The following is a 16,100-nucleotide window of genomic DNA, read 5'->3' as shown; positions in this document are numbered from 1 at the left end:
CAGTGCAGATGACAGTTTCTCTCCTGTATCCACTCATCCTTAAAAGAGAAATATGTTGAAACCCTTTACAGGTGCTCCTTTTTAAACCTACATGTATTAGAAGTTAGAAGTGTGTGTGTATGTGTGTGCGCAAGTGTGTGTGCAAGCACATGCAACAGAGACTGAAAGTCACCATAATACATTCTTCAGAAAAAAGTTAGGTTTATCTACAGACTAATAAAAAATAATTTTTGCAGTGAAAAAGTCCTCAATGGTGTAGCTTAATATTTGTCACCTCTGTGGTAAAGTGTCAAGTACAGTATCTAAAATAGTCATATTTAAAAGCCAGAAGAAGAAAAAAACCTCTCCCTTAGTTCATATCGCATGGACTCTGCCTGGATGCTAAAGTCATGACAGCTTGTATTGTGGCAGGGTGGGGAGTATAGCTTCCTGATCAAGGCCACCAAATTTTTAATGAGCAGCACTTGATTACTTCTCCCATTGTCAGAAAATGTTTTTTGGAGGTGAACAAAGCTCTGTGCACAGAGGTATTCCACTCGCACCCTTCTTCACTCCCAAAACCAGATGAGCTGGAGCTGTCTCCAGTACGATTCCTCACAGCTGGGGAAGGTCCTCCTGAGAAACAGGCACAGTAGCTCCATGAACTGAGGCTGGTACATCCTTATCTCACAGCTAGTAGTCACTGAGACCCTGTGAACAGTTGTACTGCACCATCTCATCACATGTCTTGCATTGTAAGTCCCTCAGATAATATAAGACTTGCCATTGCAAGATTTTGCATTTCTAGACAGGATTGCAGGGCTGCTGGGAACATTTGACTGGTTTGGCATTCAGATCCAAGCCTTATCCCTCTAAAACCTATGTCGAGTTTTCTAGGACATCCCCTTTATAAAGAATGGATTTGGGGTAAAATCAGTCTCGCTTCAGTCTCAAGTCACTTGGGGCTTAGCAGGACCAGAATTTCAAATATAGGTTCTTTCTAGAAAAGGGATCAAAACTGAGCAAGAAAGTTGAGTTCTGGTAGTAGAGATTGTCATAAAAGTTACAGACATCCAGAAATGTCAAATTCCTGACACTGACTGTGGGTCAGAACTTTCCATTAAGCTTCTCATCTGGAAGCAAGTCTGCCTGAAGATCAGATGACAGACACCAGAAAGCAATGCTTGTTTACATATTCAAAGTTTAAAATAAGAAATTTGCAATCATGTTTATGTTTAAAAAAGGGTTTCTAAAAGTTTTTTTGTGAAGAGGCAGAACTGTTTGCTTTTACAAAGTAGTAAGCAGACTTTTCTCTGGTATTCATAGCCTATTTGGGAAGTACTTTCCAGCATCTGTGGGCAAAACTGTTTAAAAACAGTTCTCTACAAAAATAAAGTCATAAGGCCATAAAGCATTTTTTATCTTGGCAGGCCAAAATAATTTTTTCCCAGTATTTCAAGAAGCCTCTGACATTCTCAAAAGTTCATTAGCTTGACTGTTCAGGGAGGAGTTTTCTTTCTGTCTTTAATCTTTTACTGATGTTGAGATTTACTTTTGTTTATATCAATACAGGGTTATTTTTTATCACTTCATGTTTAGATGCTTGCTCTCTTATTGATATTTTAACTAGGTGCTGCTTTGAACAAAAAAGTAAGGGATTTTGTTCTTTTAAAAAGAACAGCTTCAGTGTAAAATTGGATTCCAGACAGTGGGATTTACAATCTAATTCTTACAAGAGATTCAGAGCTTGATATCAAGAGCTGGAGCACTTCATTGTCCACATGGAACATGTTGTAAAATCAGAAATTCTAAACTCTTTTTTTTCTCTTGATTTCTTCTTATCTCAAAGAGTTTAAATATAGTCTTTTTCTTCTTGCTGTTGATTAGCAAAAATTTCCTCACCCTCTGCTGTAAAAGAGTCATACATATTTGATAGCTTTATCCTTTTCTCCTTAATATTTCAAGTAATTCAGCTAGACTATATTTATCAATGGGGTAAGAGGAGCTGTAACACCTACTTAAGGGAGGGGAGTCATCTGGTTTCCTTGCAACTTGGAGCCTGCTGGCAAATATTAGGTTGTACCAATTTAGAGCATGATGAAGTGGGAAATAATGGACATTTCTGAAGAATCTGAAATAGGATCAGCTGTTATCGGCAAAAATTGGCAGGTGCAGTGCACTGTGCTGGCTGCAAGCATGGTCTCAAGTTGGAGAGTGCAGCTGGGAAAATGACTTGCTAATTGAATGGTTGCAGGACTCCCAGCAGCTCTGAAAGTAGTCGAGCATCATTAATTGGAGGCTCTTGGTTGACTTGGTGGAAGCTGTCACAGAAGGAAGGATCCTGAAAGCTGATGTTTACTTTATGGGTGTTAGTGTGATTTTTGCCTGTTACACAGAATGAGTCCTCATGGAGTCAGAAGTGCTTTCAAGCTTAGGAGGACTGGCTTAAGGCTAGCAATATCTATTCTTTTATTTACAGCATGGTGACAGTGGTTGGGACTTATAAAAACTACACAATCACACATTTGTTTAACTGCACCTTTCTGTTGTTATCTTTCCCTTCCCTCTCTTTTTCCCTTCTATTTCCACTTGTGTTAGGTTTCTAAATTGGCTTGTCCTGGAGCAGCAACTATTGTTTGTTTTTTTTTTACTTAGAGCCTTGGAAGACCTTGTCCTTAACTGTTCCTTGGATGCTGCCATAATTCATAAAAGTGGTTATAGAAAAAAATAGCCTAGTTTTAGTCCAGAATAGTATTGCATACACCTCTGGTTTATGTGGGTCTCAGAATAGCAGCAAATGAAAAAGGACATGTGCATTAGCTGTGGCTCCCTTTTTCATATGTTGTTTTTATTCATTAAATACAAACATATTGCTGTGCATCCTGGTTTAATATAAAGGTCTGTTGGCAAAATGCAGCATTTTCCATCAGCTGTGAACATCCCTCGAGGGAAGATGTATTGGCAATGAGTGCTGTGCAGAAAGCACTGCTGACTTCAGAGTGCACTTCATGTATCATTAGTGACTGTAGCATCCCTGTGCACCTAAAAACTCTCCAGCCATGTAAGGTGTAGCTTTCCTGGATGAGTTGTGAAGGCTGAGAGGAAAGAGGCTTCAGTGACAGGGTTGTGCCACCCAGCATGCCTCTGGCCTGCATAGACATGAGGTTATCTGTGAGTGTGGATTGAATGAGGAACAGTGGGCTGAAAGCTGGCCTGAGCCTCCTAGTGAGGTGTTCATAGGCTGTAGGTCAAGTTTTAAACCCTTCAAAAGAACTGATGAGACCACTTTTTCAAGATGGACCCCGAGCAAGTCTTCCAGTGGCCATCAAGCTTTTCCAAAGTTTAGGTGACACAGCTGGGAAAGATGCCTTCAGTTTGCATCTGCATTTGGATAACCTGTGTTAGGTGGGAGGCAGGGAGATGAAACTGGAAGGATTTGGATGCTGTACCCTTGGATCAAAACCATGTGTGGCAAATGTCGGGAATAGCAAAACATTGCTGAAGGAGCTCCTGCCTCCTTCCCCAGGCTCTGACTCAGCAGCCTGGGACAAGCTGTTTTGGGGAATGCTGTCTTTTTAAATGTTGTAGCTTGATGGGGACCAATTTATGGTGCTTGGGTCTAGCCTAACTCTTCTTGATGCTTACTCTGCCTCTTTTGATCTTCCCAGCATTAACAAGTGGATGGAAATAATTCACCTAGCCTCATAAAATTAAACAAATTCATAGAACTGTAGAATTATTTAGGTTGGAAAAGATCTCTAAGGCCATCCAATCCAACTGTTAATTCAGCACCGCCAAGCCCACCACCAAACCATGGCCTTGAAGTCCCATGTCTTTTAAGTCTTTGAAATACCTGCAGGGACAGTGATTCCACCACTTTCCTGGGCATCCTGTTCCAGTGCTTGACAACCCTTTCAGTGAAGAAATTTTTCCTAGTATCCTATCTAACACTCCCCTGGTACAACATGAGGCCATGTCCTGTCAGCTGCTACCTGTGAGAAGAGGCCAAGCCCCACCTGGCTACAGCCTCCTTTCCGGTGGCTGAAGAGAGAGATAAGGTCCCCCCAAGCCTCCTTTTCTCCAGTGGAGGGAATCTTATCACTCTCTACAACTCCTTTTTTATCTTTCCCTTTTCCTCCCCACACAGCTGAATGAATCTGCCAAGCAGCTCATGGAGATGGACAAGACATGCTCGGCCGCTGCCTCTGGCTGCGACATGCCGCTGGCGACAGAGACGGTGGCGGTGGCGGCAGCAGCGGCGGTGGGCCTGGCACCGTGCTCCACGCTGGCCGGCGCAGGGGTGGCCGGAGCGGCCCAGCGGCAGGTGGAAGGCAAGAAGAACGCCAAGAAGCGCCACTCCTTCACCGCCCTCAGCATGACACACAAGTCCTCCCAGGCTGCCAGCAACCGGCACTCCATGGAGATCAGCGCCCCCGTCCTCATCAGCTCCAGCGACCCACGGGCAGCTGCCAGGATCGGAGACCTGACCCACCTCTCCTCCAGCGCCCCAGCCCAGGTAAGGAGGGGTGGAGGTGAGTCGCCCGCAGGTGGCACACCCTTGTGTCACCTCTTCCAAAATGGCTCACCCTCGCACAAAGCGGTCACACGGTGCTGTCGTCCTGGTGCGACAGTCCTCAGCATCTGCCATTCCCATCCTTACATTAATCAGTGGGCAGGCATGAGAAGCCAGATGATAAGGCCAAATTTGATTCACAATATCGCAACACTTTTAAAAACAAAAAGTAATCCTACAATTTGTTAGAAGTAATGCAAATGTTGCACCAGTTTCTGTTGTAGAAAGGAGTAATTTTGGGTGATCCCATTACTCTGAATGTATCTGTTACCCTGCAGGGTAGCAATGTCAGTATGAAATTCACACACTGGGGATAAAAAAAGATTTTTGGAATAATTATTTCTGTACAGATCACCAGAGGATAAGCAAACGTGCTGTACTTTGACAAGTGGTGTACCCAGCAAGTAGCTGCTGTTCAGAAAAACCCAAGGAGTTTTTAAACCATCACACATGCTGACAGTGCAACCCACCCTGGCCTCCCCTATCTCAAATGAGGATGCAGAAGAGCATCCTCCCAGATATCCCCCCAGATCCCAAAAGGAGCTTCCAAGAGGCTGCTTCTGGTGGCCCGGCAGAAACAGAAACCAGGCTCACCAGGGGTGCACTGAAACCCTTTGCTCCTGCCTCAGCTGCTCACCTCCTTCCACTGCCCATCCACATGTAGCAGCCAGAGAGGCAGCTCAGTCCAACTGTAATAGCACTCATTTTCTTCCACATGCCTTTTCCAGGAAGTGTTTCTGTGGTGTAAGGTCTTCCCCCCTTTCAGCCCCCAGCAGGAGGGTGAAGATATGGAGATGGCCCCCACACAAAGCAGCATGGCTGCCAAGATGTACTGGGACATCTGTGAAGCAGCGCAAGCACTACACATGAGGGAGGGTCCCAAACTTGTTAAGTAAATGACACCCAGGTTTTTGGCACTGAGTGACACATTCGGACTTTACAGAGACGTGACAGACAGTGGCTTTTCTTGTCCTGTGCTAGTCAAGTGAAACACAATGCACACCCCTTTTTTGTTAGTCATGTGAAGACTCATTCTGAGCTAGGAAACCACAAAAATTAGACCATGAAACAAAAAGTGGCTTGACTATTCTCCCCTGTTTTATCAGAACAATTTGTATGTGAAACCCCACTCATTTCCCAAACCATTGTGTCATTTGCACACAAGGGGTAGAGGACAGGAAGGGCCTGATGTTCCCAGTAACAAGTTATGATTATTGAAATCCAGCCCACAGGAAGATTGATTGGATCCTTTGTAGCAGATGGGAAGACATGTAATTGGTGTCTTGGTCAAAAGCTCAGCTAAGGCTGGGGTATAATGAAGCCCATGGTAGGAGCAGGTTTGGGGAGTGGTTTTGCCTCAGGGCATAGAGCCAGTTTGCAGACAAGGCAGCTGAGTACATGCCTCTATCACTGCTGGCCAAAACTGTCTTGGCCAAAATCCAGGCAGGGGAAGAAGAGTGTTGGTGACTCAGATCAGCCTTAGCAAAGAGAGGCTTTTCCCTGTCAAAAGGTGTCATTGCACCCTGTCACCCCAAGTGTGGCATTTACATGTATGAATACATATCTCTGCTTTTGGGAACCTTGCTTTCTAATTTGATGGATTTAAACATTTTCCTTTGAAAACTTTGCAATGAATGTAGGGGGGAAAAAGTGAGGCTGAAGTTTTCAGTGTTCTCTTAACTGTAGGAGCAGCCCAGCCTTCAGAAAAATACTTCACCTTGTAAGATTAGTGATAAAATCACAAGAGCTATCAACATGAATTCAACTGCTTTTACAACTTCTTAGTTAGGTCTACAAAAATACAGAATTTGCCTCTTACCAAATGTACATTAAAATTATGCAGCTATATTTATATAACTATTAATCCCATAATAGGGGTTACATTTTAATTAAAAATGTCAGAAATTCAGTCCCTTCTCTGCCATCTCCTAAGACCTGACATGGCTCTGAAGCAATTAATGATGCTTCAGCCTTAGACAGAAAATCAGTTCAGCACTTTTCTTTTATTCACATGGCTGAACGCCAGCCAGAGTAGCATAAACAATGGGTCCCATGAGCTCTTACATCAAGGCATTCAAGGCAGTGAGAAGCTTGTCTTCAGATCTTTTTGCTCTAAAATGCATTTGGCATTTCTAAGGTAAATGCTCTGTATGTCTTGTTCAGGGTTTGACATCCTGACAAATCTGCAAACTGATTCTACTGCTGCTTCAGAAGTGCTCAGGGGCATTGGTGAGAGCATGGGCAAGTTGGTAGGGAGGTTGTGCATGTAGCTGCCAAACTCACCAGTGAGCTCTGCTGCAGGAAGATGTCTCACCTTTTCTTTCCTTGCTTGAAGAGGAACCTCTCTGCCCTGCATGTCATTGTCACAGCCCTTGAGTGGTTCTCTCTGTAACCATCTCAGGCTCTTGCTAAGTTGCAACAGCAAAATCAGCCAAAGCTTATTTCTTATAGGGGAAATAACAAATGTACATTTCAGTATCTAGCAAATTTATACCTCTTTTTTTTAATGATAATGTAAATTTGGTTTATTGTCCTGTCCTTGTCCTGTCCTGTCCCTTATATCCTGTCCTTGAAATTTCCAGGCACTTTTTCATTGTTTGTTTAAGAGAACTCTTCATAAAGAGAAATAAAGAATTTTGTTCAGTTTAGTAGTATGAGTTTGCCTGGAACGTATCAGTATTAGTATTTAGCTTGCAGGGGAATTCTAAATTTTGAAAAAGTTCAACACAGTTTTCTCATAGCCTGTCCTTTGAACAAGCAGAATTCAATTACAGGAGTTCTTGAAACAAATCCAGTCCCCTACCTCAAGGCAGCCAGCTGGTGCCCAGCGAAACAATCTCCTCAAAACAGGCATCCGTTTTCCTTGTAGACCTGAGGCACCTACATCTCAAGCACCTGCTTTCTCTCTGCTGACTTGAGAAGAAACAGAGACATCTAGGGCTTACTGCCTAAGTTACTGCAGGAACTTAAAATTTAGGTGCAAATTTTACATGTTTCAGTAAATGTAGCATATATGCCACCCCTTAGAAGTTATTTAATGCGTAATACTTTATTCTTGTGGTTTTTGTCAATTCTTGTGAATTGAAACCAGACTTCTACACTGAGCTGACATGTTTTTTGTTTTTATGAGTCGTTAAACTATTATAAGCCTCCAGGAGGGCACAGATTTCTACATATTGTGCACTGACATGCAGACCAGACTATGAAATCACATGTTTTGAAAGCAGTTCTGCATATCATTAATTTAATAATCAAAGACTACTGGCCTTCCATAATGTGTTCATTGTTCTTTACGCAGAACCAACTCAGCTGTTTTGCAAAAGCGAAGATGTATTTTGAAATGAATGATAGTCTTAAAAAGCATCTTCATTGACTGCAAACTTAGGGATGCTTGGAAGGTAGAAGAATTAACTTCAAGTCACCTCAGCTGCATAAAATAGTGACTGGAATTCCACAACAACCAGGATATAAAGCATTTAATTTCTTTAGAAGAGTCAATACTGGAATCCAAATTTTGCCTGCAACTAAATTTGCTTGTATGCTTTTTGCTGCATGCTGAGCATCACTCATTAAATTTAAGATCTCCATCTGAAAGGTAATAGTGTCTGTCCATCATGCAGAATGTCGTATCATACTGGCAAAATGGATTTTTATTGAAGATGTAAGTAGTAGATTGCAGGCCTATGATGGAGCTGAAGCTGAATTAGGTTGTTGGGTGCAGAGGAGCAGTTTGTAACTGAGACTCCTTGGGGAGTGGGGAAGGTCCCCCTGGAAAGTAATCACGCCTAGGCCTCAGATGGCTTGTCTTGCTTCCATTTTCACACCTTATGAATTATTCGTCCCTGCTAGTTGAAAAGGTCATAGGTCAGTACTGCTCAAAATCCCCTGGATTTTAACAGAAAAAGGGTCTCATGAATAATGAAGTACGGCTTTGTGCACACCAGGGTAACAGCTGAGTGAGGAAGAAAGGATCCTCTCCACAGAAGGAACTTCTGTATGTGTTTTGAGCAACTCATCACCATGCACAAGAAGTCAATCTGTATCTGCAAGTATTAGTACAAGCTCCTAACCAGAGGACACATGTTCAGGAAAAGCTGAGAACAATGTCTTGCACGCTCCCAATCCCAAAGAGTGACAGTATTTGAAATGAAAAATGTTCCTTGAAATGTCTTGCTATATAAATCATTTGGAAGTGTGTCCTTATCAGTTATTTAGAAGTGCTGAATTTTAGCTGAGAAAATGTAATAGCAGAACTCTGGTTGAGCCTTGGCTGATAACCTAAATGTGCTGACCATGAGAGGCATACAGATTATACCTAAAATCCAGAGACTAAAAATGAACCTTGAATTTTCAAGTGCACAACAGGCTCTGAGAAAATAAGTCAAATTCAGGTATTTTTCAGCTGCTGCCTGGAGTCCAAATTCTATCCAGCCTGCTCTGTTGCTGGCTGTGAATGACAACTGGACTTGAGAGTGAGACAGGTGAAACCAAGGGCAGCTATTTCAGGAGGCTGCACCAGTCAAAATGGCAAAAGAAAAGAAATGTTGGTCCAACCTTTCTTTCTATCACTTAGATAAAAATATGTCATGAAAAATGCATGAGAGCCTTTGCTAAGGTCTAAACTAAACTATTAATCGTCTTTGTACATTTCCAATTCTATTATCAGTTATTTATAATTGGTTCCATACAGTGCCTATTCTAAAAAGCTTTATCTTGGGGGGGTGGGGGGAATTGTAGGTGGGAAGGAGTTAACTTCTTTTAAACAGGAAGTTTTATGCAGGAATGCAAGTAGCTTTTTTTTTTTTTTGGATATCAATAGGTCTCTGAATATATTCTGTTCATATTGGGTTATATTACATTATTTTTCAAAACTGTTTCAAATGAGACACATTATTTGACTCAGTCTATGGACTGATTACATAAGCTACCAGGAATCCAGGTCAAAGCAAAATTGTCTTTAGGGAACTACCAGGTTAGAGACAGTGTCTTGTCTTTATCCTATAATATCCCTAATCACAAATACATTTTGAAAGATTTTTCAAGAGCCACAAAACCTATTTTTCACAGGATCTAGGAAGAGAAAGCTGTGCTTTAGAAGGGTTTTTCAACTGTGCATGAAATCCCATTGCCTGTAAAAGAAAAACAATTTTTTTCTTCCCAGATGCTCCTCAGGGTAGCAACCCGAAAACACTTTGCCATTGAAATAATTTTTACACACAGCTAATCCTGAGGCTTTGCAGTACCTGCCTGTCAACTACTGGTTTGGAAGTCTCAAAAGCAAGTGAGACAATCTTGGTATTTACACTGTACCACAAAATCCTGTTCATCCAGCACATGCTTTGTGTACATATATGACATTTGGGCAGAAATTGCTAAAGTGTGGATTTTCCTCTTTTTGTTTGCTTGGAGGTTTTGTTTATCTGTTTACCACTATTTTCTCTCTGGAGAGGGACTTCCTACAGGAGCCATTGTACAGGATCCTGATGAGTTTGTTAAACAGTTATCAAAAAGACAGTTATGAGTGTGGGATTAAATTAACATCTTTTACAGGCCAAGCTTTCACTTGAAGCATTCCTGTGTCTCTGCATTTGATTTTTCAGGTTCTTTGATCCCAGAATGGCAAGAAACTATTCACTATAAACCTATTTAAAACCTTGTGATGGGGAGCACCTGGTGTTCAGTGCTGAAGGGGTTAGTCTGAGAGAAACAAGGCTGAATAAAATATAATTCTCATGATGCTCATCCACAGGATGCTTAATTAGTCCTCATTTGGGGGGAACTGAGAAGCTGCAAGCCAGAATAATCAGTGCTTTTATGGATGGTAATGTCAGATTAATCTTTGGAAGAAAATGACAAAAATATTTGGGAGTTTTTTACTTCCAACTTTCAGGCATCATTAGATTGCAGGACAGTGGAAATGAAAGCTCAGGAAATTAATTTATTTGACTTCTCCAGCTCTCTGCATAGCTGTATGAGCTACTGAGAGATGACATGGTCTAGAGTTTCTGGTCTATTACAAGCCAAACATAATCAGGGCCAATGTGGTGCTAGAATAAACTGGCATAATACTGTACCTCTGCCTCACCTTCATCCACAGCCACAGATACTTAGAGGTTGTAAGAACCCCTCAGCAGATCATATAAATTTAGCTCCAGTTTTTGCAGGAAGGAACTGGGTATTTATGCAGCTATTTATGCAGCTGCAGCTGTTATCCTCCTCATTTATTTGTTTTCCACACACACCGTTATGGAATAAAAATTCTTCCTCTAGAACTGGTAAGTCCATTCTAACCCCCACTTTGATAATTAGCATTTGATGAGGCTACTTGATCTTGCATGTAACACTTTCCATCAATACTTGGTGGCACAACCACGCATTAAGTGCTAATACATTATTTCTAGGACCATTAAGGTCCAGAGTGATTGCCACAGTCATTGTTTTATGGAGTCAGCAAATTAGAGAAACGAGTCACAGGAACCTCAAAGACCATTAGCCTGTTTTTATAATATTTCCAGAGGATGGTATGTCAATTTATGGGAGTTGAGTGGGTGTTTTTCTCTTATTTTAAAGTAATATTAAAGAGAAATTTAAAGCAAGCTGTAAATATGCATTCAAGACATCAAAAGAATTTTTCGTGAGAATTAATGAATGTGATAAGTGCCCTGTGGTGAGACAGTTCTGGATTTTCTTTGAAGTCATAACTGAGAATTCTGGTTGGTGATTTTCTAGATGATAAAAACATGCATCTGATAGCAACAATTATTTTTCAGTGAAGGCTACTGCAACCTGCAATATCACTGTGCTCTGTTCCTAGTTTTATCGCTGTCTTTTTGACTTCTGTTCCGCTCAAAGACTGAGTCCCTTGCTTTTGCAAGGCACTTCACTAATCCCTACAGGCACCATGTCTTTTCAAGTTAAACCACAAATGTGGCCTTAAAGTACTGGTGAAAATCTAAAGTAAATCTGCAAGGGAAAGAAAAATATAATTTATGCTGGAAGTCCAAACTAGTAATTCTTATGCTTTCATAGACGTATGGACGGGAAAAGAGAAAGGGAATGAATTTGAGATGTTTCAGCCCAGATGAGTAGTTATTACCTTTAATTTCCTGGTCTCTCTGGGCTTGTCAGTAATATTTTGGGGGGGAGTTGTGTTTCAGTGGTCATAAGGATGCTGTTGTGTTTACAGAAAAAAAGAGCAAAGAGTCCTTTTATATTACTCTCCCGACCGTGGGTACATAATCACCTACTACGCCAGAGCAGCTGGTGATAAAAACAGGGCACAGCATGAGCTGGGAGTGAAATACCTGTCATGCAGCACCGTTGTGCCTGTGTGTATAGCCTGGGAGCTCTACTCAAGGTTTAGCCTTCCACAGTACAGGTGGTGTTGCTGTGCTACCAGTGGTCACAAAGAAGCAGAAATTAGCACAGAAGGATCCGGAGGTGGCTTTCAGCCCCCCTTTGTGCAGCCGCTTTTCCCTGCTGGCTGGCATTGGGTCTGTAGTATCCAGAGGAAGAGCTGTTGCTGTTGAGCTGAAACAGTGGTAAGTGATGCTTGGAGGATGCCAGATTGAAGTGGGAGCATGAAGAAGTCAGATTTGGCTGTTCAGTGGCCTAAGTAATTGGGATCAGGGTTGGCAGCATCTGGTTCAGAAAACTACATGCCACCATTAGAGTAGATGGCCTCCTAATCAGGAGGTGTGCCACATGTGATTACCCAGCAGGTCATGTCTGGAAATTCAATGACCAAATGTTTAAAGGCATTAGAGGCTCAAAAGGATAGAGAGGAGCACCAATGGTATTTTCAGAAGTGACTCCTATTACCTAAATTGCAATAAAATCTGTGGGAATCAGGCAGTGAAGTACTTAATGCCTCCCTGAGAAAACTCTGCAAGGTGCCTGTTTTTATCAGTATGTGCCTACGTGCCCCTTAAAATCCTGGCTGTCAGAGACATTTCCTACCTTTAAGGCTTTAATAATGCTGAGTAGCAGAGATGGAAGAAGGATTAAGGCACAAACGCTGCAGTGTTTGAGCCCTCCCTGTGTCATGTCTGTGCATGGCTCTATTTGTGTGTCTGGTGCCACAGGAAGACAGATCATGTAGGGACATGCCATCAGAAAGCAAGGATGTGGCATACAGACTTCCCAAAAAGTATCAAATCAGAGAACAAAAAAAATCAGAGCATTGTCTTGGATTCCTATTCCCCTGAGCAGATGACGAGGAAAGGAGAACATGTTTAGTACCTTGTTCCTTAGATCACAATAGCAAAAGTACAATCTGGCTCCAGAGCTAAATAAAGAAGGAAAGAGAACTAAGTCCTGCTACCAGCTGTGATGGAGAAAGGCCTGCTGTGTTCTCCAGGAGGATTATTGGTATTACCAGTAGCTGGAGAGATGCACATAAAACTGTGCGAATGAAGAGTAGAAAGGTAAACTTTCAACACAGGTAATCAAAAGTATAAAGAAATCAGAGGTTATTCTTTCACAAAAATCTTATTGCAAATACTAACTTGCAAAATAATCTAGCAATATTGTATTTTAAAATATGAGCTAATTAGTGATACATACAAGAGACAACAGGACCTTGAAAGAGGCTGCTTAAAAAGCCTTCACCTCAACTGTGTCAGGAACTGTATTTTAAATGCAAAGCTGATGAACATTCAGATGCATAGTAGCAATCAAACAGCCACTGAGAGAATTCAGCAAGGAGCACAGAGACACATGAAGCTACAGAGCAGAATACTTGTGTGACAGTAAATGCCAAGATGTGAGCAGAGGTGCTGAATTTAATGTGTGGAAGGACAGCAGGTGCTGTGGAGTAAAACCTGATGATGAAAAGCAGGGTCATAGACAGACTGGAAAGGACACAGTCATGTCAAAGCCTGTGGGGAGAGCGGCTAAAGAAAAACCAGAGCACAATCAGGAAGCAGGCACTGATTTAGAGTTTGGATGCACAGGATACTAGGCTGTGCAAAGTGGCAAAAATGAATGGTTTGTAGGTGCCAGGCTGGCACCAAATGCAGTAATATTGAAGTAACCAGATGTAGGCAAGAAACTGAATGTCAGGTAGATAGATATATACAGAAGTGTGGTGATATCTTTGGGATTATTCAAGGGAAGAAAGCAACACTGTCATCTAGCAACACTGAATGGCAGTTACATGATTTCCTAATCCCTTGGACTCTATGTTAGTACAAGCATAATGGAAAGCACTTGAGATCATGCTTTCAGTAATATAGAAGACCCAGAAGGCCCCATTGTCAGTGCAAACAGGCAAACAGATGATGCTTTGACAGCTGCTCTGCTCTCTGGGCTTGAGCTCATCTCTCTGCAGAGTCAGTCAGGCTCAGCCCAGGGTGCCTGCAGTGGCCACTCCAGGCTGGGGTAGCTGCACCTCTGCAGACTGCTGCAGTGTGCAGAGGGAGGATCATGGGAGCTTGAGGAAGGGGTAGCATGTGTCTTAGGAAAAAAGATGAAGTACTGGTCAGCTCTCAGAGCTGGATATCGTTGCTACTAGTGGAATGAATCCCGTGATTGGAGTGCTGGCACCAAAAGCTACAGGCTACAGGAGGAGCAGGCAGGGCAGGTGAGGGGAAGGTATGGCGCTGTAAGTAAGGGAGTGGTTTGATTGCACAGCCCTCGTAGTTAGTGGTGATGTGATGAAGAGCCTCTGGGTGAAGACTAGGGGAATGGAAAACAAAGGAGATGTTGTACAGGCTGTTTAGTACTGATTGCCCAGCCGGGATTATAGAATAATCTATAGGCAATCAGGAGAACTCTCTGGATGAGCAGCCCTTGTCCTTACGGGAGATTTCAACTTCCCAGGCATGAACAGGAAATATCATACTTCTGTGATGACTCTTGGAAATTCTTCATGTTTATAGGAGAATACTGCTTATCATTCATGCTTAGTGAGCCAGCTAGGAAAGATGTCCTCCTGGACTTGCTATTTGTGAATAAAGGACTCATGAGGGATGTGACCACAGGTTGTTGTCTTGGTGACAGTGTTCATGAAATGGCTGAGTTTAAGATATTTACTGTAAAGACAAAAAAGGATGGCAGAGTTGCTACCCTGGACTTCATAAGAGCAAACTTTGTGCTATTCAGGGAGTTATTTGGCAGAGTGCCCTGGGAATCCACTTTTAAGGACTTAAGAGTCCACATGTGCTGGTCAGTCTCGAAGATTCACCTTTCAGAAGCACAGGAACAGACAACTTCACCCTGTTTAAGTCAAGCTAGCAGAGCAGAAGAAAAGCTTGGCTAAACAGGGAGCTCCTTGTGTAGGTCAGGAGGAGAAAGAAACTGTATGACCTCTGGAAGCTAGGTTAGTCTTCTCAGGGATCTGAATACAGACCTGTGGTTCATTTACACAGGGAGAAGACATGAAACGCCAAAGCTCAATTAGAGTTGAAACTGGACAGTGTTGTTTCAAATAAAAAGGGGGTTTTTTTTTCAGATGAGGTCTAAAGAAAATATTGGACTGATACTTGGTGAAGGTGGTCATCTGACTGACAGGAATGAAGAAAAGGCAGATGCATTCTATGCAAATTTTGTCTCAGTCTTTAATAGACCTTCAGCTTCCCACTCCCCTGAGTTGGAGGACCACAAGTGTGGGAAGAGTGACTTTCTATTTGTGGACACTGGAATTGTAAGGCACCAGCTGTATCAGCTGAATGTTCACAAGTCCATGGGGCCTCATGTGATTCATCCAAGAGTTCTGAAGGAGCCAGTGAATGTTCTGGTAGGACCCCTCTCAGTCATCTTTCAAAGGTCTTGGAAGTTTAGGAAGGTCCTGCTGACTGGAAACTTGACAGTGTTACTCTCTACTACAAAAAGAGGCATGAGGGAAGACCCAGGGAACTACAGACCTGTTAATCTAACCTCAGTTTCTAGAAAAGTTATGAACATGATTATACTGGGTATTACTGAAAGACTTTTAAAGTATGATGCATAAGGAGCAGTCAATATGCGTTCATAAAAGAGAAGTCCCATTCAACTGATTTGATATCTTTCTATAACAGGGTCACCTGCCTAGAGGATGAAGAGAATGCAGTGGATACAGATTTTAGTAAGCTTTTGATACTGTATCTCAGCATCTTTCTGGACAAGTTCCCCAGCCATGGGATGAGTGGATTCATGATGCACTGGGTGAAGAACTGGCCAAAGGCCAGATCTCAAAAGATTGTAGTGAATGGAGCTACAGCTGACTGCTGACAGGTCACCAGTGGCATTCTTTGGGGTTTAGTTTAAGGGCCAGTTCTGTCATATATTTATATACATATATACATATATATCAATGATCAGGCTGCAGGAGTTGAATGCTCCACTAGCAGGTTTGCTGATGATACCAAACTGGGAGGCGCTGTTGACTCTTTTGAGGGACAAGGTGCCCTGCAGAGGGATGTAGATACACTGAAGCATTGGACAATGATTAATGTGAGGAAATGTAACAAGTCAAAATGTTGGATTCTGATCCACCTAGGATTCAGTAATGCTGGGCACAAGAATAAACTGGAAGAGGAGTGGCTGAACAGCAGCTCTGCAGAAAGGG

The 16,100-nt window shown here is 42.3% G+C and overlaps 1 protein-coding gene across 2 annotated transcripts in view; it reads left to right on the top strand.

The window, feature by feature from the left end:
- Positions 1–16,100, top strand: part of SH3RF3 (SH3 domain containing ring finger 3) — a 244,511-nt gene that overhangs the window by 177,724 nt on the left and 50,687 nt on the right. For both annotated transcript variants that reach the window (XM_085053727.1, XM_085053719.1), the window contains exon 4: positions 4,127–4,495. In XM_085053727.1, coding sequence (XP_084909853.1) covers positions 4,127–4,495 — 369 coding nt within the window. The remainder of the gene's footprint in view (positions 1–4,126; positions 4,496–16,100) is intronic.

This window comes from Lichenostomus cassidix, chromosome 1, assembly GCF_008360975.1.
Source record: "Lichenostomus cassidix isolate B80296 chromosome 1, HeHo_3.0, whole genome shotgun sequence".
In the NCBI taxonomy this organism is placed as follows: Eukaryota; Metazoa; Chordata; class Aves; order Passeriformes; family Meliphagidae; genus Lichenostomus; species Lichenostomus cassidix.
The sequence above is the reverse complement of the archived record's forward strand: the minus strand, read 5'-3'. Positions and strand labels throughout refer to the sequence as shown.